This window comes from Thermobia domestica, chromosome 7, assembly GCF_964235325.1.
Source record: "Thermobia domestica chromosome 7, izTheDome1.hap1.1, whole genome shotgun sequence".
NCBI classification, from domain to species: Eukaryota; Metazoa; Arthropoda; class Insecta; order Zygentoma; family Lepismatidae; genus Thermobia; species Thermobia domestica.
In genome coordinates, this window is record NC_137460.1 from 7,366,094 (window position 1) to 7,388,335 (window position 22,242).

General features: G+C 36.2%; 1 protein-coding gene across 12 annotated transcripts in view; it reads left to right on the forward strand.

Moving 5' to 3' along the window:
- Nucleotides 1-6,237: 6,237 nt before the first annotated feature.
- The window catches only part of Sec16 (endoplasmic reticulum export factor secretory 16), a 139,327-nt gene continuing 123,322 nt past the window's right edge, over nucleotides 6,238-22,242 (forward strand). For 11 of the 12 annotated variants that reach the window (XR_014132113.1, XR_014132114.1, XR_014132115.1 and 8 more), the window contains exons 1-4: nucleotides 6,238-6,496; nucleotides 10,327-10,427; nucleotides 13,756-13,907; nucleotides 18,511-19,684. Coding sequence is in view for 9 of the 12 variants with exons in the window: in XM_081764077.1 (XP_081620203.1) it covers nucleotides 10,382-10,427; nucleotides 13,756-13,907; nucleotides 18,511-19,684 (1,372 nt within the window). In the remaining 3 variants the exon portion in view is untranslated. The remainder of the gene's footprint in view (nucleotides 6,497-10,326; nucleotides 10,428-13,755; nucleotides 13,908-18,510; nucleotides 19,685-22,242) is intronic. The other variant, XM_081764073.1, reaches the window with a different exon arrangement.

A 22,242-nucleotide genomic window follows, 5' to 3' on the forward strand; every position in this document is an offset into this window, starting at 1 on the left:
AGTTCTTAACCTCCCATTTTTACATTTTTCAAGCTCAATTGAGAAGAAAAAAGGAAAATGAAAGTACAAAGATTTACAAGTAGGTCACATGTCTCCATTTTTCGATTCTAACTTGAAAGTTACAGTTTAGGCGGTGACATATCGAAGACCCAGGGGGTTGTAACCCCTCCCATTGAAACTTTTATATTCTATTGAAATAAAAAGTGTTTCAGTTTATAATCTTGGAAAAGCAACAATCACTGTGTGTGGAGGACGGTTTATTTATACTACGATTTATCACTTCCAAATGTGTAGAAGATGTGACTGGATATTGTGTATAATCATTCAAGAAATATAAGACAACGAAGGGACTTCGTAAACCCTTCACGCCACCCCAGGCGAACGAAGTGCGTCCCGCCGTCCCTCGGTTGGGAACTGCTGCTTGCGAGGGAAATATTCTAACAGTGTGTTAGCGTTTCCTTCCTCGCCTTCCAATTGAACTGTCTGTGTACTGCGCATGCGCCAGTCAATTTCCATAAAAGATCATAAATAACCCTGATACTTTCTATAATATTTACGAAAGAACGTGTAATAGAATTTATATCAACAACATACATCATTCATCAAAGTAACGAAAACGTGTTCATGAAACAAATTAATATATATATTATATCAAAGTAAATTAGGTTTAAATTTTAGGCAATAGAAAATGTTATTCTGTAATAAGAACTACTACTCGAAGCCTTTGCTACAATCACTAGTTGTTACCATAGCCGAGTGGTCTAAGGCGTTCGGCTTGTAAAGCACCATTCGAACTTACTTCGAGTCCCCGCCGAGTATAACGTTTTTTTCTCTCTTTTTCTCACCTGTTCTCGATATTTCTGTTTGTGTTCCTGTCGGATTCGATTAAATAGAATTTCGAATAGAGACCAATATATATGATAAATAATCATTTATTTGCGAGTCTGCACTCGTACAATATACATTTTCGAGATTTTTATTTTGGAAATGTAGTGTATATACTATTGAATAGTAAAAATAGTAAAATAAAAAAATATTCGTTTAAATATTGATTAATTAGTGTTAAACATGGGTTTCCAATCAGGATTATTTAGAGAGAACTTACTTCTAAGTGCAATCCGAAAACAAATATTTGAATTTTAATCGGACCCAAAGTTGGTAACTTACAGGATAATTTATACATGATTGGTATTGTAATTTTTATGCTTTTATTATAATCCTCTATAAGTTATGATTTTACCAATTCTAAATGTAGAACGAGAAACAAGTGTAATATTATATTTGTTACGTAAAGCTTTTAAGCAATGATGACGTGATCTGAGGGAGAATTTGAGACCCCTCTCGAGCTAAGAAATTTCCGCCTTCAGGACTATATATTCTATCGTGCTCAATGTGGACTACCAATGTTTGCCGTCCACGCGCATATTGAAATTCCCCCCGAGGATAATTTTCTGAAGTCACCACTGTTTATAAATAGTTTTTCGTTACAAATCAGAGGGTAATAGAGTAGTGAGTATACTTCATTTTTTTAGCTATGAATTTAAGATTCGCAATTCATATAATGTTCCGTTCTAATCGAATTTGAAACAAAAGAAGTTTTCAATGAGTTACTCAAAGAAATATTTTCAGCCTCCGGATGAAAATAGGAAGACACTTAAAAAAAAGAAACAACTTACTACCGGGTTTGAACATACGAACATGTGATTGATAGTGTATCGACCCAAACCACTCGAGCGTTTTGTATGCCTTTTCACATCTTCTTTTGCCTCTTGTGAAATCAGTTTACTGTTCCATACTCGCTTTTGTTTATTCCGATACGACTATGAGTTCTCAGTAAATATTTGGACGTTACAGCTCTTGCAATGTATAAAAGTGTTTTTAGAATAAATTACAATCGATATTATGTCCTAATAACATACGTAAAACAGGTTGAATTCGTGAAATGATTGAGGTTGGGCTGAGCGTAAATGTTTTCATAGTTAGGAGCCTGGATATGCAAACCCGCTTAACGTGGGGATTTAATATTGTGAAATTTGGTACATAGACAATTTTAGTATCAGTTGATACTGTTTTGTACTCCCAGGCTTCTGCTTATCTTTCGCACTCGTTCGCACTGCTTTGAGTTCACGCACCTACTTCTTAACAGTGTTTTCTGCAAGCAAATATTTTAAGTTTTACGTCCGATGATTATACCGGCTAGGCTAAAGGAGACGATGATGATGAGAAATGATTGAATTGGTGAAATGAAGAAAGTAGGAGGAAACGGGAAAACACCGAGAAAACCCCCATACACGGTATTTGTCCACCTCAAATTTCATTTGGCGCTAGCTGGAATCGAACCAGGGACCCCATGTACCAGAGGTGAACACTCTACCACTGAAAACCTCGGCCCCCAAAACCTAAAGAAAAAGTCACCATAATAATTATACATATGGATTTTTTAACCACACGAAAATGTTCAAAAAATAAACTAAAAACAAGAACCAATTAGTAAGAATAAGAATTAGTTATTACAGGAAAAACGTCTTCTTTACTAAATAGTTCAGATAGCAAAATATTGAGGTAACCCACAAATCCCTACTTTATTAGACTCTCATCGAATCTGAATATAACCTAAAACCCTTCGCTCAAGCAATGTTAAAAAAGACATGCCTATCAAAACGCAAATAATTAAACTAAAAAAGAAAGCACTCCTATGAAATAATCATAATACATTACTGGTTATCTACGAAAATAACAACAAAAAAAAAGTAGTTTAAGAGAAAGGGTTTCTTTATAGTTTCATCGATTCAACGCAATACTTAAACAGCAAATAGCCTATGTTCATTTTCATTCAAACGATTTACTATTTAGTTATAAAGATCTACAGGATCTTATCTTTCTTTGAAAATATTTTAGCCTTTTCACTCAAAAGTAGAATTATAATTTTACAGGATGCCCGAGAAGTCGCTAATCATTTCTGGGAAGGAGCACAATATCAAAGAAGATACCATAAGTCAAAGAAATCGGAGCAATTCGACATGAATGCCCTCCATATCCAAGCAGAGTTGCCATCTTTCTGTGGTGCATCAGAACGCATAGTGCAACATTGCTAAGGTAATTGTACGCAGTGATTCCCAAATGCGTTTAACCAGGTGCACCAAATCCCTAATCTCCGCTTTGTAACCTGACTCTTGATGTGACCACATACAAAAGAACCCAGGGACGTTAGGTCAGGGGAACGTACTGTCTAGAACCGTGGTAAGAATCATCCAATCCAGCGTACTGATAACAATGTGCGTAAAGTGCGGTAGGATGCTGTCTTGTTGAAACACTACCAAATAAAGAGTGTTGTTAGTAAACAATTGGTGCTGCAGGAATTGCTGAAGCATGTATGTCCAAGTTCATGCATGTTGCTTCAGCAAAACAGAATGGACCGTAAATGGCTTGTTTGATGATGGCTGACCACACGTTCACTTTGGGAGTATTACGTTTCAATTTAGTAACGCTGTTTGGTTGTTTTTCAGCCCACCATAGTGTTGTGGTAATTAACCAGACTACAGGTATGATAGATAGCCTCATCACTGAACAGGACCTGTGTTAACAAATTTTCATTAAGTCGTAGCATATGGCCATGAGTACCACGTAGTCCTCAGGTTCGAGATGATGACATATATGATAATTTTTTTTTCAGTACGAAGCACAAAGTTTGTCACACAGTAAAAAGGCTGTGCTCTGTTATCAAGTGAGACGAATTGTAGATGCTTTAGGACTCTGCTCGATCGCTTGTCGTATGCTCTCCAGTTTTCTGCGACGTCGATTTCTAACAAAATATTTATCAACTCTAGAACAAAAAACAAAACCACCTTAAAACAAATATATTGATGAAAAGGCTTTGTATCCATCTTAAACACAAACTAAACATAACTTTCTTACAAGGCTGTCTATATTCTTTATTATAAATTAACTAGAAATGGTAGAGTTTCGGAAGTATATAACTTCCTTCTTCAGACTACTTCTACAACTGAAATCATAAATAACATTACCAAATAATAACATCAGATGGGAACAAATAATCATCATAATTATGAAGAAGAAAAAGAACAAGCAGAAGAGACATGTGTCTTCTATGAAATATAAACTTCAGAAACATAAATATGTTTGTGATTAAAAGACATCTGTAATAACTGAAAAAAACATGTCAGTATTTTAGTGTAACAAAAGAAGAAACAAAAAATAAAAAAAACATGTTATACTATCTAGTGTTTTATTTTAATTACCTTCTGTAGGTACAATATCAATGCTAAATCATGTGTGACTTCATATGATTTTCATAGAGTGCATTAAACAATATCAAGGAATGAAGTCATTACCCAAATTTACGAGTCCTTTAGGACGTCAGGTTTAAGCATGAGTCCACCTAAAAATTAAGAGGTGTCCGTTATGATACCACTGTCTTATACGAATTTGATTGATTGGTTGATTGATTTTGAGTTATACGTCCCGTTCAGCAGCGAGGCTATGTGAGACGTGGACCTACTGATTAACGTGGAATCCGAACCACATGAGCTCCCGCCGAGAATCGAACCCGGGTCTCCGCGCCATATGCGATTTTGAATTTTGACAATTTCGTGTAATAAGTCCAAAAGAAACAATACTTTGTTTAAGAACCATATGGTACAACATTTAAAATTCACGCCTAATACTGTGACTAATTCAATTTTTTCCGCAAAAATGTCATGTTGTTTTTGACAATTTTTTACCTGTGGAAACAAGTAAGTTGGACCAATTAAATTTAAAGAGATACGTATCTGTTTCCTAAAGAACATCTACCAACTTTAATTTTTGGCAACTCCCAAATTTAAGAAGATTGTCCTATGTACCCTAATCGTACCACGATTTAACAGGAGTGAAGCCATGATATTAGTGCCCTATTCAAGAGACGAGTACTTAAATTCATCCAGATGGATATATATTGTAATAAAGAAATATCGACGAAAAATAAATTAGGTCAATAATCTATCACATCGTACGATATATTGCTTATGTTCATATTTTTCGCAATTTTTTATCCATAGAAGTGGGATAATCAGAACCAATCAAATTTATAGTGATAGATATTTGGGTCCTAGAGAATATTTATCAATTTTTGTTTTTCCCAATTGCCAAATTTAAGGGGTGATCCTATATAGATCTCCTAAATCTGGAGAGGGGTGCGTCAAAGTACTCGTGTTCTATGAAAATGAAAGAGGCCATGTACGGTAATATGGCCTCATCAAAGAGGATACTGTTTGTCACAAGCCTATGAAATTTGAACTTTCAGCAATTTTTTAATAACCCATAAAGGACATCGTGATAAACCGGCAAAACTTACAGAGGATCATACTCCAGTCCTCGACTACTATTATATGAAGTATAGGCAATTTCCAAAATTTGAGGGGTAGTCCTATGCACATCTTCCGAAATTTATGAGGCGGCCAAGATACCCTTGCCAGAACCAAGAGGCCATTGACCTCTATAAAGTCATAAGAAGTGATCATTTCAGATGATCTCCCACAATCAATCAGTCCGAAGTTCGGCCAACTGTCGCAGATGCATGAAGGACATTGGCACATTATATCCATCAGTTATCTTAAAGTTTTTCCGTTGCATTTTACTTCTCATTCCATCAATTATTTCACTTCCATTAATAATCCCTTTTCTTTAAACTAAGTATATAAGCGGGGACGTTAAATTCTTTGGTGTAACAAGGATATTTTACTAGGGAGTATGATATGACCTATGGTCAAACGTCAAGGTTTTATGTAGACATGTTTGAGACTCTTCAAAGTGCTAGAATACTTCTCCCCAAAATTTTGAACTTATGATTGTTTCGTGTAGGATGAATATGATCTTTTTAGATTCCCCCATGAAATTGAGAAGACTAAATAATAATAATAATAATAATAATAATAATAATAATAATAATAATAATAATAATAATAATAATAATAATAATAATAATAATAATAATAATAATAATAATAATAATATGAAATAGATTTATAAATGGATCTTTTCAATAAATCTGCACCAAAAGTAAAATTCAGGGTCAATAAGCAATAAATTTGTGATACTTATTAATATCGAATCACTTTTTAATTAATTTAATATACTAATCACTTTGTATTGTTTAGTTGGGTATTAAATGGAAGACTTCTATGGTAGTACGTTTTACACTATTATGAGATTATGTTATTGAAGATAATCTTGAATCTTCATTCTTTGGACTCCACGTCATGCAGGAATTCCGTGTAGATGTGTAGATTGTTCTATGTTGTTTTCTGATCGTTTCAGGAATTAAAATTCTTCTGCGAGATCGAATGCATATAGGTTTATAATCCAAAGTTACATATATAGTAAAATAGACACATTGTACGATTGTGTGCGTTATTTATTTTTACATATGTCTGCGTGTGTGTTTGTGTGCATACGACAGGAGTTTGTCGTCAGTTCCAGATGAAGTTCCATCTGGAATGTAAGTGTTCCATTACTTAGGTCATTTTTAACTTCCATATTACAGCACTTTTGTTTATAATACGTGTTTCAATATTTGCCAAACCTACTAAGAGGCTTATTCTATGCTAATATTGTAAAGGATAAGATGACGTGTTTGTTTATATATTGTGTGGAAAATCTCCCCGGATGTGTAAAATTGGAGCAGTAGAACAACTGCATTTTCACACAGCACGAAAGCTCTATATGTTAGTTTGGTGAAAGTAATTATATTTTTGTTTTGAATATTAAAGTTTGTTGACATATAGTAATTAATGGAGCGGGATATTGACATAGTGAATAGATTAATATTTAACTGAGTAATAAATTTTGTGTTAGGCGTTGAGTTTTAAGTTTTCACATAGAATATGTCGGTAGTCACAAATTCTGAAGTGAAGATTTACAGCTAATCGATTTTAAAATATATTTTGCGTAACAATTATGAATACAGTAGTCAGTGTTTGAAAATTGTGGGTGGTGTTATTTCAGAACGAATTTTGGCTATAGATATTCATGTATACAGCGAAACCTGTAGGTCAAATAGTGACAGAGAAATGAAAAAAAGCCATAAAGATCGTTTCTTTTTCTTTCGAAACTCTAGTTGTAGATATTGGCAGAACAGTCACTGTATTTAGAGACATAGTGTATGTGCCAACCTATTGTCTATGTATGCGTTGAAGGATCAGATAACCATAAGGGCACTAATGACATTTGAGTTTCGAAGGCATCAGTCGATTCAAGATAACGATATTTGTATTAGTAATGTAGTGGATTCAATCTACACGAATTAGTTTTCGATTCATCATGCGCATTAAAAAAAAAAATATATAAAGTATTATTGAAATACTCGAACGGTTCATTAACGAAGTGCGTAAAAGGGAGAATAATTGAGGATCTGTCGAAAAACAATATGTGTAAGAACGACAGTAATAGCACACAACTTCAACAGAAAGGCAAATAAGGATAGATGAACGCAAGCTGTCACTGCTGAAAAACCTGGGCCTTTGTTTAACGAGCTTTTTCACCTACTGTTTTGCGATATTCTACTCAGATTCGGTCGTTTAGTGGTTCTATACGTTAAATTAAGTTAGGTTAAGTTACCAGTATTTAATTCACACAGTACCGCCGAGCGAGCGTTAACGAGTAGGGCACATTGTTTTCTGTCTTCGTTACGAATACATCACTTTCTTTTCCCAAATAAGTCACTGTAAAGTTCAAGTACGGTAATCTAGAACTAAATTAGTCAAAATTTTCGGTACACTTTACTCAAACATCAATTGCCAGTCGCCACTATCAACTTATTTATCCTTTAAATCATTCTGATTTTTGCCAATTTTGGCCTCTCATCTCGAAATTGTTACCGAAACCTGTAGTAATAAGTGTTGAGATGATGATAAAACTAAAAATGAGGACAACTAGGCGTAGTGTTGATATAAAATAATGAAGGTAAACTTTACCCTTTTAAAAAGTATAGTAGAGTAGGGTGTGGTAGAGTAGAGTAAGATATAAATAAGTAGGCTAGGGGTTAGCTTAAGGTTAAGTAAGTTTTGATTCATTTTCATAAAATTATTAGTGTGTAATTTCTCGTTTCTGAGTGAGTATACCTGCTGGAGCGGGCGTTGTAAATTTAACACAATAATGGAAAATAAGGGAATGACTTAGTGGAGTAAAACTACACTAAAGTAAGGGTAGGATTTAGTGAAGTATAAGGGAAGTAAAACTCCCCTAAATCACTTGGTAGTGACTGGCTCACTTGATACTGAGAGCGGTTCATTATTTGTAGTGATGAGTATAATTACAGTTAGGGACATATGGCATAAAAACTACAATCCATTGCACACGAAACAGCTTCTGCTAGTGACCACTAAAAAGTGCAAATACTATATAACCGAGTCAGAGCTGGAGCACAGCAAGGGGAGTCGAGCGTGGTGAGTATACGTATAAACGAGCTTGTTTACAACGGCTTACTATAAATCACAGTACCGGCTGCGGAGCTGTCGATGGATTTGGGAGAGATACTGACTGCCATTCGAAAATAATAACAGTGGCAAGAAAAAAAGCTGATCAGTGAAGAAAGTGTCAGTGTGATGGAACGAAGTAGATATAGTGAGGAATACTAATAAGTGAAGAAAACAGAATTAAATCAATAACCATCTACTTTGACGCCTATTGAATTCGCAAGCCCAAACATTCTTCAGTTTTGAGATTTTATAAAGTAATCATATAATTCTCATTGAAAGCATGGCCCTAGGAGTGTGGAGAAATGGAACCATCTGTTCTGTTGATTAATTTTGTACATATTTATAGATTTGATTCTTTTGTTTACAAGAATAAACTTTACAATAGACGCTACAGCTGCGCATCGATAAGTTAGACCGTGTTAAAAGGATGTAGTAGAATAGGGTAAGGTAGGGTAGGGTTTAGGAAGTTTGGACCCATTTTGTTAAAATTAGTTGAGCGTAATTTCTCGTGTTCGCGAAAGAATACCAACTTGGACGGGCATTGTAAAGTTCACTCGTGTATAATTCCATACCTACATCATTTTTAAAATTTCTAATTTCTTAGTGCAAAATATCAACGAAAATTAAGTAAAAACATTACAGTCATTTAAAAAGCATAAGAAACATTTTCCTAAACTTTTCACCCTTTCCCAGAAGACAAATAATGAAAATAAACATCTGGAATATTTCAAAAACTGCTCAGATCTTCTTCCGGCAGTTCTTACACATTCGGCCTTTATGGTACAGAGTAGGTCCAGAATTTTCAGACTTGAAACCGTTACCGGTACAATTTTGTTATGAGGAAATTCATTGTCACTTATCATAAAAAGTGTTTGTCAACAATGCCTCGGTGCACAATCATTTTAATGATTACTTGACCATTTTGCTTGTAAATAATACGTCTAGAAGTATGTCATAAAAATACATTGTAAAAAGCACTATTCAGGTTCTTTTGTGACATAATGTTAAAATGAAAACGAAATCGGGAGTTTCCTGTGTTATTCTTTTTCGCAAGATGTTTCTCGCATGTAAAGAAGAGTGAAATATGCATGTGTAAAATATGCTATCATTTTGCATTGCGATGCATAGCGAGTATACAGGGTGACCCAAAAGTAGATATACAGCCTTGCATTGATCAAGTTTGACCTTTTAATTTATTAAAATGAGTTTTAATTTCTTCGGTCTGTTCCGAGCTTAAGGTATAACTGAAAAGAAATTAAATACAAACAAACAAAAGAAATTAAGTCAATATATGTATGGATAACAATAAGAAATCATATAAAGTTCCATATGCAGATCAGTACTTGGTTGTATACTTACTTTTGGACCATCCTGTATATCCTTTTTAAAAGTTTTTCTTTTTTCGCAGATGACAAAAGTTGCTCACTTACTTATGTTCCTTAGTCAGTTTTTCAGAGTAGTTACACACTAACGTTGTAATATATTCTTAATTGTTGTATATAGTGAGGTAATACAAATAGGCCACAATTCTACTGGAAACGAAAAGTATCTGGAAGTACTGGTTAAATTTTAATGGTCTTCTTTGAAAAAAAAAAAATAATAATAAAAAAAAAAGTAGTGTGAATATCTTATTGTGAAAAAGGACCTTGTTAACCCTTGTTTGTTCCTGAGGAGGAATACTCGAGAGTAGCACTCGAAATATTAGAAGAAAAGTTGACTGAAGAACATGAGTAGGTGAATAATTCATTATATCGCAATGTTTTCCATATCTCGATAAGTGATTACTAGTTACTTATTTCTTGATAAATTGTATCACTTATTTATTTATTTATTTATTTATTTTTTTTTTCAGTTTAGTGTGATGGTAAAAACATGAAACTTTGAAGGTATTTGAGGCACTTGGAATAATGTATCAATCAAGAATTCTACAAGGATATCCAGGAGGTAGACAAAGTAAGTGTTGCTGTATGTTATAAGAATATGAGAAAAGATTGTCCGTAATATTGCCATTGTATGGGGTGCTTTATTTGATACAGACTATTCTGTTATGTAAAACCGTCTCCGTAATAACCCATGATGTTAGTAACTTACAAAAAGCCCGTAGGAAGATGGACGCGAAGCATACTTGCCGCTCTAGTGAAAATATATTTAGGTGGCAACAGTTGTGACTTATATCACTTTGTGAGAGGTAAAGTCCGTGCATATATGAGGAAAACTCAGTTGTGAAAAATCTCCTGTCGTGTACCTCTATGATGTTCCTTTGTGATCTGTTGGTTGAGATATCTTCGTTTTGTGTCTAAGGCCCTGGGTTAGCTTGCCAGTAAGCGCTTGCCGTACTTGCAAACTCCAGTAGTGGTGAGCTTTCTCGTGGTTGTATTATATGCGTCTTCGGCCGGGGAGACCCAGGTTTGATTACCGGCAGGAGTTCATGTGGTTCGGATCCCACCTTAAGCTGTAAGTCCACGTCTCGTGTAGCCTCGCTGCTAAAAAAGACACTAAACTCTACTTCATCTATCTATCGCGTAGTAATTCGGATTCGATTTTTGCAGTTTGTACACTCTATTTTCGAATCTAAAGTAAGCAGCAGATCAGGGCGCAAAATTCCAAAGTCATACGCACTCGCCAATCCAAAATTAGTAGTCGCTACTATCTCTCACGTACAAATTATGAGAGGCTCCCTCCCCTTCCCCAACCTGCCGGCCTTTAGTTTGACAAAGAAAGAGTTTACATCAGGGCATAATATTTCATAACCAAACAATTAGATTCAGGATAATCAGTTTTGAATTGGACAATTCATATACATGTTAAAAGTATCTTACCTTAAGACTTCTCGTTTGAGTAACGCTCTCTCTCTCTCTCTCTCTACGCTGAAGTACCAGTTGTCGATTTCAGTTTGGTGAACAAGCTACATATACTTGGATTTTCTCCTGTTTCTCACACTTTTTTGTTTCCACTTTTATCGTCCAATTTCGCGATCACAGTCTTTCTTAGGCTCTTTACATAGTGTTGAGACTTTAAACTGAAAAAAGAAAGAAATAAAACGAAAAGATGTGTTGGTATCTGGTAAATAATGAAAGTTTTACCCTGTAATTGATGGTTGTTTCGATAAATTAATTGAAGTATGCACTCGTATTTCAATAGTAAAAGGTGAACCATCCGAAGAGAGGACACATAGACAAGTGATTCAGAGAGCATCCAAACTAATCTAAACGTAACCAGGGTGTCTATTGATCACGAGTGTCATGATATCAGAAAACGGTCATGAAAGTCAAGAGATTTAGCTTTTTGGCCACGATTTTTTTTTTATCTGTACAAATATAAATATAGACGGAAAATTTTGTTCTATAAAACTTCAAAATTTACCACCAGAAATGTCTTTGGTCGGCTTTAGACGCTACTAAATCGCGAGCAAAAGGCGCTTCTGTTGCATGGATGAACATTTGGCCTAATTTGTACCCAAATTCGCTCTTGAGAATGTTACGAAATTTTAAGATTTGGTAAAGAAAAAGTCACGAAATTTCATTTTGGAATTTTAGTAGACACCCTGCAAAGGTAGGACAGTCACTAACTTTAAAAATATTATCTTGATGAAGTAGAGTTGTCTTCTTTACTTCTCGCTTTAGTTTGGTACGTCGATTTCAGACGCGGTAATTTGCTAATGAGACTTGTTGCCAGAAAGCATCTGAATAAATAAATAAATCATGAATAAGAATAGTTCAAGGTAATTAAAAGACGTAACTAATGAGTAATTAACTACAGGTTACATTTAATACGAGGAAGGATCAGAAACTAAGGTTACAAGACCGATATTTCTGGAGTTTCGTCTGTTATAGAGAAATGAGGAGCGTGCGGTAATTTTAATACATATAATTGGCAACTCTGCAGAGTTTCAGCCCCCCGCCCCTACGGCGCTACTTGTAAATAAACACAAATGGCGACTCGTTTGGAAAACTGGTCTCGAAGAAGTCCGCTTAGTTGTTCGATTTCTGTGGATGAAACATGTAACCGTGGCTGAAATTCACTGGCAGCTGGTAGAGGTTTACGAAGAGATTTTAATGTCTCGTCAGCATATCGCAGAATGATGTCGAAAGTTTGCTGCTGGTAGAGGCATACAGCCTAATCACGCTGTTGAAACGGTTTCGCTGGGACATTATCTACTACCCTCCTTACAGCCCGTACTTCGTTTCAAGCGACTTCGGCCTGTTCTTGCACTTGATGGAGCACCTAGGAGGCCGTTGCTTCGCTTTAGACAAGAAGGTGAAACACTTCGTGGCAACATGGTTGAACACGCAAGAACAGGATTTTTACCAGGAGGGAATCTTGAAACCCGATTTGGAGACTGTCGAAAATTAACTTAATGTAGAATTTTAGTCTACGTTCTGTATCTGTTGGTTGTATGATTGATATATACAGTGTGGTAGGTAACTCCGACAAACTTTGGGAGATGATTTCTTATATGAAACGAAAGAAACAAGTTGTGATAAACATAGGTCGAAAAACGTCTCCTTTCAGAGTTATGAATCGCCGAAATTTCGAAAAATCATGTTTCGAAACGCCCTGCCTCAGAAACTACAGGACCGATCCCAAGCGGTTTAAGGAATTACAAAAGAACTAGTATGCGATCTATCTAAATATCCATGTTTTAACATCCTCCGTTATGGGCGAAACGAACGCGCCATTAGCACTTAAAGGAGTATCCCTATACCTTAACTTCCTTTTTACAGTTCGTTTCGCCGATAACGGACCACGGTAGAACATAGATATTTAGATAGAACGCATACTAGTTCTTTTGTAATTCCTTAAACCGCTTGGGATCGGTCCTGTAGTTTCTGAGGCAGAGTGTTTCGAAATGTGAAATTTCAAATTTCCGGCGGCTCATAACTCTGAAAGGAGACGTTTTTCGTCCCATGTTTATTAGAACTTTTTTCTTTCATTTCATATAAGGAATCACCTCCCAAAGTTTGTCGGTGGAGTTACCTACCACCCTGTATATATATATATATATATATATATATATATATATATATATATATATATATATACATACGTTTCACTGCATACTTTGTAACCTTATTTTCTGATCATCCCACGCAGTACGGTTTTGAAGTACGATCATGATCCAAGCGAGAGCTCTAGCAGCAAAAACTGCAGGGTTTCCTTACATTAGTTTGGAAAAAATTGAAATTACATTATAGATTACGGTAAACACGCTTAACACTTGGGGCATTGAGAAACTTCTACGTTCGTGTGATGTGTATATGTCAATTTATTCTCTTTCCAGATCCTTCGGCAAATAATGTTGCACCACCTTCGAACCCTGTTAACTGGTATAATCCAAACACTGGAGCCCCTGCCAAAACTGGGAATGTTCAGTTCTATAATCCTGCTGAATTAATGCAGTCTAATACTGCTACAACTGGAGTAAGCAACCAGGTTAGTAGTAAACTATATATTTGGTAATTGTACGCAAGAAAATTAACTCACATTCTTATTTTCCTGTTTGTAAAATTGTGTAATAATAAAAATGAAAAGAATCTATCAATGATACTCTTTAAAAAATCGGTGAGCTCCTTGCTTTGGTCGATAACTTGAACATTGAGAATGGCTTCTTCTTCTTTTTGTATATGCTCCTATCTAGAGGGTGTCTCAAAAGTCCCCTAACATACAATAACTCTTGTTATTATCAGAGTTACAACAACGTATAAGAGGGAAACCCGTCTCAAATATGATGTTTTTAACCTAAAATGAAGGATTTTTTTTTTTTTTAATCGGACGAGCCGTTCGGGCTGTACACTATGCGCCCAATGTTAAGTGTAAATGCAACATTGCCATTTACCTGGGTCCACGAAAGTGAATGAAGTTACTTTCTTTTAAGCTAACGTGTCTATGACCAGTCCCCATTTCAAACAGTAACTTCATTTACTTATATTGTGGGTCCGGGTAAATTGCAACGTTGCATTTTCATTTAACATTGAGCGCATAGAGAGGGTACAGCCCAAACGGCTCGTCCGATTTAAAAAAAATTCTTCACTTTAGATTGAAAACGTTAGATTTGGAGACGGTTTTCCCTCTTACATTTTGTGACAGAGTTATCCTATGTCAGGGGACTTCTGAGACACCCCGTATATTTCAGAAACGTATGTTTATATTATTGGATATTATATATATTGTTTCAGTAAAAATAAAGTTTATGCTTGGTAAAAACAATGGTAAATAAAGATAAATGAACACGTTTTGATGTATATTTAATTACTTAATGATTGGATTCGTATAAGACAAATACAAAGAAATAAAATGAAACCTACACAAATAGTTTAGAAGACACCTTACAATTGTAAGTGTGATACGTACAATGTAATCAAACATGAAATCTCCTTTGCCATAAATCACATATTCTGTCAACATGAGTTTGCAAAATTAGAAAACAGCTGTCATCTCAAGTTACTAGTTGGTCTGCAGCTATGCTCTGTATTCTTAAAACTCTTATAGCATTATTTTTCCTTTAAATATTATAATTCCTTTGACAATAACCAGGCACACGCAGAGGATTTTATATTAAGAACAAAAGAAACGTCAACATATTATTATTATTAAGTATTCTGCCTTTCGGCAGGTCCTAATGACGATTTTTTTCTTCAGTTTTAGATTTGGGGCTGGGAATGTTTCTTCCATGTTTCTCGATCTTCAGTTTTCTCTTTTAACTCTCAATATTTTCTTCTATTTCTCAAATCATCGATCAGCTGTGTTCTTCTTTCTATTTCTCGCTTCCCTTCCATCTATGTTGGTGCGAAGAAGGCAATTTCTTCGCAAGATGTGTTCAGTCCAATTGGCCTTCCTACGATGAATGCTGGCTACAAGTGTCCTCTTTTATCCTATCCGTTTTAAAACGTCTTCGTTTGTTGCTCCCTCTGTCCATTTTGTCTTCTCCGTTTTCCTCCATTGACCAACTTGTTCTTAAGTCCAGTATTGAGCTTACAAGTCAAGAGTGATCTTTTCTTGTTGAATGCTTCTTTCGCTATGACAATTCTTGACTTGATGTCTTTGATGCAGCAAGTGTGTCTTGTCAGAATACTTCGCAGATACTTGAAATTATCGACCTCTTCAAGTTCTCTTTGCTCTACTTTGATCGGTAAGGGCGTGTTTCCACGGGATATTATCATGACTTTCAACTTTTCGATGTTGATTTCCATTTCATATAGTTTTCCAATGTCAACTAATTTGTCAGTCATCTCCTGTAGTCCTCTTTTGGTTTGGCTATTATAACCGTATCATCTGCATACTTGATCTTGTTAATGATCTATCCTCCAATCTTGAAATCTCCAATTTCCATTAATGCTTCCTTCATTAAACATTCACTGTAAATGTTAAATAATCGGGGCGACAAACTACATCCTTGTCTGACTCCTCTTCCAATCTCTACACTATTGGTTTCTCCTTCATTCAAGCACAGCTTTACTCGTCCTATGTACAGGTTTTGAATGAGTCCACAATCTCTCCAGTTGACTGATTTCTTTAAGTATTTTCAGAAGTTTCTTCCAATTGACCCGGTCGAAAGCTTTTCGCCAGTCGATGAAGTGCAAACATAACTCTTCCTTTACATCAAGAACTCTTTCTAATATAATTCTTATCAACCCAATACCTATAATAAACTATATGTTAAATCTTGATACTATAATACTCGTACATAAGTCTTCCCTAAAACAATCTTATGCCGAAAACTTTAATTTCTCCCGCTGTAAACATCAAATTACAACGTGGATGCTAGCAAATTAAATTCGTTGTTCACTCTTCTAACTCATATACCTACCTCCGAGTATTTCTTCTACAAATATCAGAGTATTCAAAGCATCAGTACACTATATATTTCATTGTATAACAGGAACAATGAAATATGTGACAATGGCAGTATTCGTACTATCTTCTGTCGTTTTTCACAGTATGTGTTTCTGATCCTAACAATTTCCTTCTTTAATCCCAGTGAAATCAAAATTTCCATATCTATATCCTGTAATTAATTCAATTGATATGCACTAGGAGGCATTTTCAAAGTACAAGAAAGAAAGGAGTTAAAAATAGATATTGCTAGGATAATATAAATACTAGAATGAGAGACCATATTCGTGGCTGTAATGGTAGAAGATCCACTTTTGTCATACGTTGATGGATAGTTTCGTGAAACAAAATGACAAACATCTGAAAGACAGTAACTGTTTCTGTCAGCCTTGACAATTTGTACCTGCATTCGGGAATTAGGTCTGAACAAACACGTACGTGATATCATATAGTCTTTTCGTTGTTTATTGTACATTATCTCTCTATCTATCTGATATTGTACTTCAGCAACAATTTTTATAGAGATAGTTCGTGAGTACTTCAAATAATGTGCCCGTAGCCAAACTCCCTCTATAAAAATTATTGCGTGAGTACCGCTGGCTTCTGAAACATGTATTCTTGGTTAGGGTACATATTAGTTCCTAAGTGAAGTCTTGACCCGACTACGGTAGGTCTATTAGTTTTGGAGCTATGGACCTTTAAAGTTGATTTTTTTTTTTTTTTCATTTTTTCGGCAGCCTATAACTCCGAAAGGAAGCATTTGTGCACCCAGGTTGGTCCATACTTTTTGTCTTATCTTGGTGTCAAGAGTCACCTCCCAAATGTCGTTGTTGTTGTTTTGAAACACCCTGTATATTATTATTATTATAAACAGGTATTAAGCCTGTCGCCAGATCCTGGAACTAATAGGAAGGAAAACACTTTTTACACGCTTAGGCTCGGATCTGAAGATGTTTGTTCCACATTTCTCGATCTTCAGATTCCTCTGTTAACTTCCAATATTTTGTTCTATTTTTCAAATGTTCGTTCAGTTGTGTTCTTATTTTTTATTCATATTCCTCGCTCTCCATCCATCTTTCCCTGTATGGCGTTATGAAGGAGACAGTTCTTTCCAAAGGGTGTCCAATCCAATAGGTCTTCCTACGAAGGATGCTGCTTAAAGGGCTCATCTCTTCATCCTATTTTACAGTATTTCCATTTGTTACTTTTTTCGTCCTTTCTAGCCTATATTCCTCCAACGCCACATTTTGTAGCCTTCTACATATTTCTTCTCTAAGTCTCCGAACTATACAGTCCCTTATTCTAGGTATGGCGCTTGACCAACTTCTTCCTTATTATAGAAGAATAAGAAATTTCGACTCAAGCTGTATAATATTTCAGACCAGTGTAATTCTACACGTGTGTAGCTTTCTATAGAATTTCACATATCGCTATACAACCGTAGTACCGAAAGTCAGAATTAGCGAGCTTCTGATTCTATAAAATGTCTTGTAATCCCTTTATATTAATATATAAATCACGTAGTAACACCAAGAAGACAATAGAATGATTTTACATAAAATAAAGAAGCCACGATTTAAACTGGGACGGGGTTGGTTAGACAAAATGTGAATCACAAAAATGGATTTGTTTTCGAAATATAGAAGGTGTGCTTCTTGTTAGAAAATGGCAATTATGATGTTGGGTATTAAGATAAGGGCGATAAGTGAAACGCAGTTTTAAGAATTAACAGGGCCGCAGGGGCTCAGTGGTAGAGCGTTCATCCCTTGTGCCTGGGGTTCTTGGTTCGATCCCCGCTTGCCTCAAGTGAACTTTATAATGGACAAATACCATGTGCGTGGGTTTTCTCGGAATTCTCCTATTTTTCCCACTTTTTTCATTTTACCCTTTCCTTCATTTCTCATCACCTCTAGCCTAGCCGGCATAAGTGTGGGACGTAAAACTTAATTTCATTTCATTTTTTTCTACTGTTAGTAAGCCAGGGTAGGGTAATTTTGCCTGTAGTTTTATTTGCATTCGTTATAATACCTGAAGAGCTCCCGTAAGGACTAGAAACATTATGCAGATTGTACCAAGCAACCATTCTGCATAATATTCCAAATAAGGAACTTTTACCATTCTTCAAAAATTACATTTGTATTTTATCCAATATCAGTGGTTAATATACTTGTATTAACATTACAATATAATTTTTATCTTGTAGCAGACTTGGCATCAGACACCACAATTAAGCAACAACCAACAACAATGGGATAATTATGGAGGCGGCCAGTCGGAATCTAACACTCTTCATACCAACACCAGTAACACCACCATGGATTGTTGGAATTGGGGAATGGAGGCAAATCAGCATTCATGGAACAATCAACAGATGTATGGCCATCAATATCAACATCCGAATATGTCACAAAATCCTCAGTACCAGGGCCAGCAACAACAGCATCCAGGACAACATATGACTTACCAACAAATGCCTGCTTCTACTGGGTATTACGATCAGTCCAACAATCAAGCTAATTTAGGTAATAGCACTCAAGGCGTAGAAGATCCGTGGAATTGGGGAGGCGGGTGGGATGATACTTCCAATCAAAATGACGCCTGGAATTGGTCAGCAAATGAGTCTAATGAAGTGTCTAACATATCATATTCTACGTCAGACGCCGTAAGCCAAAATTACCCTGTGCAGTCGATGGCGCCTACTATGAATACGAATCAAAATACGAATACTTACCCCATGACGTTAGAACAACAGCATCCACCGAATAGCTCAAAGGTCGTAGAAAAGAACAGTGAAGTAACTGCAAACATTCAACGCCAAACTCACCAAAGTGATAGCATGACCACCATGAGTAATCATCAACGAAGTACTATGGGTTTAGATTACAGTGTACAAAGCAGTAATAATATTACGAACGAACAATCTAAGGAATATGGTGCTCATACTTATGGAGAAACTGACGTTAATGAAAGTATACTAAACAATACATATACTGCCAGCGTTCAAGGAAATACCCCAAATGCTAGTGCGCTAGAGCAAAAATCGCCTGTGAAAACTGAACGTAATGAGGATATGAACGCGGACCAGAGACTACCCCCTGTATACCGTAGATCGAGTGATAATAGTGTGGAAAATCAAAGTGATACAACTCCTAATCTAGGTACGGATACAACTGATAATTCAGTATCATCAGAACTTATTAGTGAGAATAGTGAAATTCAACATCTTCCTTCGGACAGTGGAAAAAATTTTGACTCTGCGAGTGAAGAACGGTTACCTCCTTTTCCGGCTACTGAAAATGGACTGTCGGAGACGTCTCTAAGTGGAGTCCCGATTAAACAGGAAGAAGAAACGAATATATACTGCGGAAAGGGAGCAGGTATGTATGTTTTTAATTCTAAGCTTCTTGTTTCTTGAATAATTTCGTTGAGGGAATTACTAGATAAGATTAAACCATAAACCATTTGTTATACTCATATCTCTCCTCCTCTTTTTCAATGAGCTTAAAAAGTTAGTTACCGTATATATATATATATTTGTGTGTTTGTGTGTGTGTGTGTGTGTGTGTGTGAGAGAGAGAGAGAGAGGGAGAGAGAGGGATTTGCGACTTTTTCATTTCATTAGGATATAAGGTAGGATTTCATTAGTTCTTTCATTACATTATCTGTCTCCTTTAGCCTAAAGTGAGCTCCTCTCTGGCTAAGCGGTTAGCGTACGCGCCTTTGGCGTGGGAGACCCGGGTTCGATTCCCGGCGGGAGCTCAGGTGGTTCGGATTCCACGTTAATCAGTAGGTCCACGTCTCATATAGCCTCGCTGCTGAAAGGGACGCTAAACTAAAATCAACTCAACTCAACTCCTTTAGCCTAAGGGGCATAGCCATGGGGCGTTAAATTGAAGATTTCATTTAGAATTTTTGCGCACTTTCTATTTATTGTTGATTTTCGACATCAAGCACAGTGATGAATGTACTGCAATTATTGTACTGTAACATGTACAGTGTGGCGCAGAAAATAGAAACTTCTGAAGTAACTTAATTTGCATGAATAAACGGAGGAGAAAACTTCTTTTATTTACGAAAGTGCATGTATACAGTGTGCCATTTATGTTTTCATTATAAAATGCCATAAACTGTCTTTTTACTTCTTAAAGATAACATCGGAAAGATATGCCCACTTTCGGCGTTCACATTCTACCTATTAATACCTGTTTTGGAAACTTCGGTGTACCATGTCTTGGGGAATGGCAGTGATTTCGTCTTCCCATTTTCTGTTTCAGTTCATGGATTGTTGCATGTTGTGTGCGGCACACTTTGCCTTTAAGATGTCCCTACAGGAAGAAATCGCACACACTAAGATCAGGGGATTTCGCAGGGCTGGAATGTCACCCTTAAGTAAAATGATGCGTCTTGCAACAGTTGGCGAACGGCTATCATCTATTATCGAGCAGTATGTGACGTGGCTCCGTCCTGCTGAAAACATGTTTTCGGTGTTAAGATTAGGGTCATGGGGTCTCGATGTAAAGAATGCTTCAAGGATATTTACGTCCTGAGTTGGTGTTACTGTTGTTGCAGTGCCATCCGCATATTCAAAAAAGTAAGAGCCAATGACAATGACATTACCAAACCTGGGACTATGTAGTGGACGCTTGTGAAGCCCACAGTAGTGCCCGGAACAGAAATTCTGTTTGTTAACGTATTCGTTAAGATGGAAGTGTGCTTCGTCTGACATCCATATGTTGTTAAAGAAATTGGCTTCCTCGTTGATTTTAGCGAACACCCGTTCACTAAACTCTCTACGCGTCACAGGGTCTCGTGAAAGAAATTTCTGCACAATCTGTTACTTATAGGGTTGGAACTTTAATTCGTGCAATATTCTTTGTACGCTTCGTCGCCCAATCTTTCAAGCGTAGATCCATGTTGTCGAACGGAGCACCGAGGGCTCCTCTCGATGGAAACTCGAATAGATGCAATGTTTTCTGAGGTAAGTACAATTCGAACGGCACCTGGAGGCTTCTTGTTCGACGCTAAACCAGTTTCTTCACAATTACACACCCATGTTGTAATCGCATGGGCAGATGGGACGCGTCCATGACGTCCTAGCTGGTCATGCTGTCGCAGTACCCTTTGCGCATTAGTCACATTATCATCCTCCTTGTAAAACGCTCTCACAAAGATAGCACGTTTTTACCACTACACCACTAATGCTGCATGATTGCTAAATGGCAACCCGTTCACAACTACGCATCGGTAGAGGTACGAGTTTTTCGCAATGCGTGATAGAACGAAATGTGTCAGAATTAAGTAATTTTCAATTTCTTGACGTTTTATGATATTCTGTGTTTAATTTAATTGGTTTCCGTTGCACGCTAAAACGCGAATTTGGCAGTTTTGCGCGAAATTTCTAACAGTACGCGAAATTTTAAAAATATGTTTTCATTAATTTAAAAACGCTAGTTTCTGGCTGCCGGAACGATAGAATGTGGCATGAACGGTGCATTTTCAGTAATTGGGACACGGCTATATAGAACATGTTGCGCGATAGCTATCAGCATCGGCGCTGGATGGGGAGTTCCGGAAGTGATGATTGCTTGAAGTTCGTTGTGAATGCACTTATGTGTGGCTTCCAATAAGCAATGCCAATTGTGACAGTTTTTTTTTTTTTTTTTTTTTTTTTTTTTTTTTTCAAGTATGGACTGGTGCTAAGTGCAAACGTACAACGATGAAGGGGGAAAATGTTGAAACATGTAACATGCTTATGTTTAATGTTTAAATGTAACTTGTGCCTATGTTTTCAGAAGACAGCAAAACTTTCCTACTCATAGTAAGCTTAGTTACTGGTTTTCCTTCAGTTTGATTTTTTTAAAATATAATTTTCTAAAAGTGAAATTTACAATGTCAAGTGAAATATTCAGTGTATTTTGTTTTTAGATAATTAATG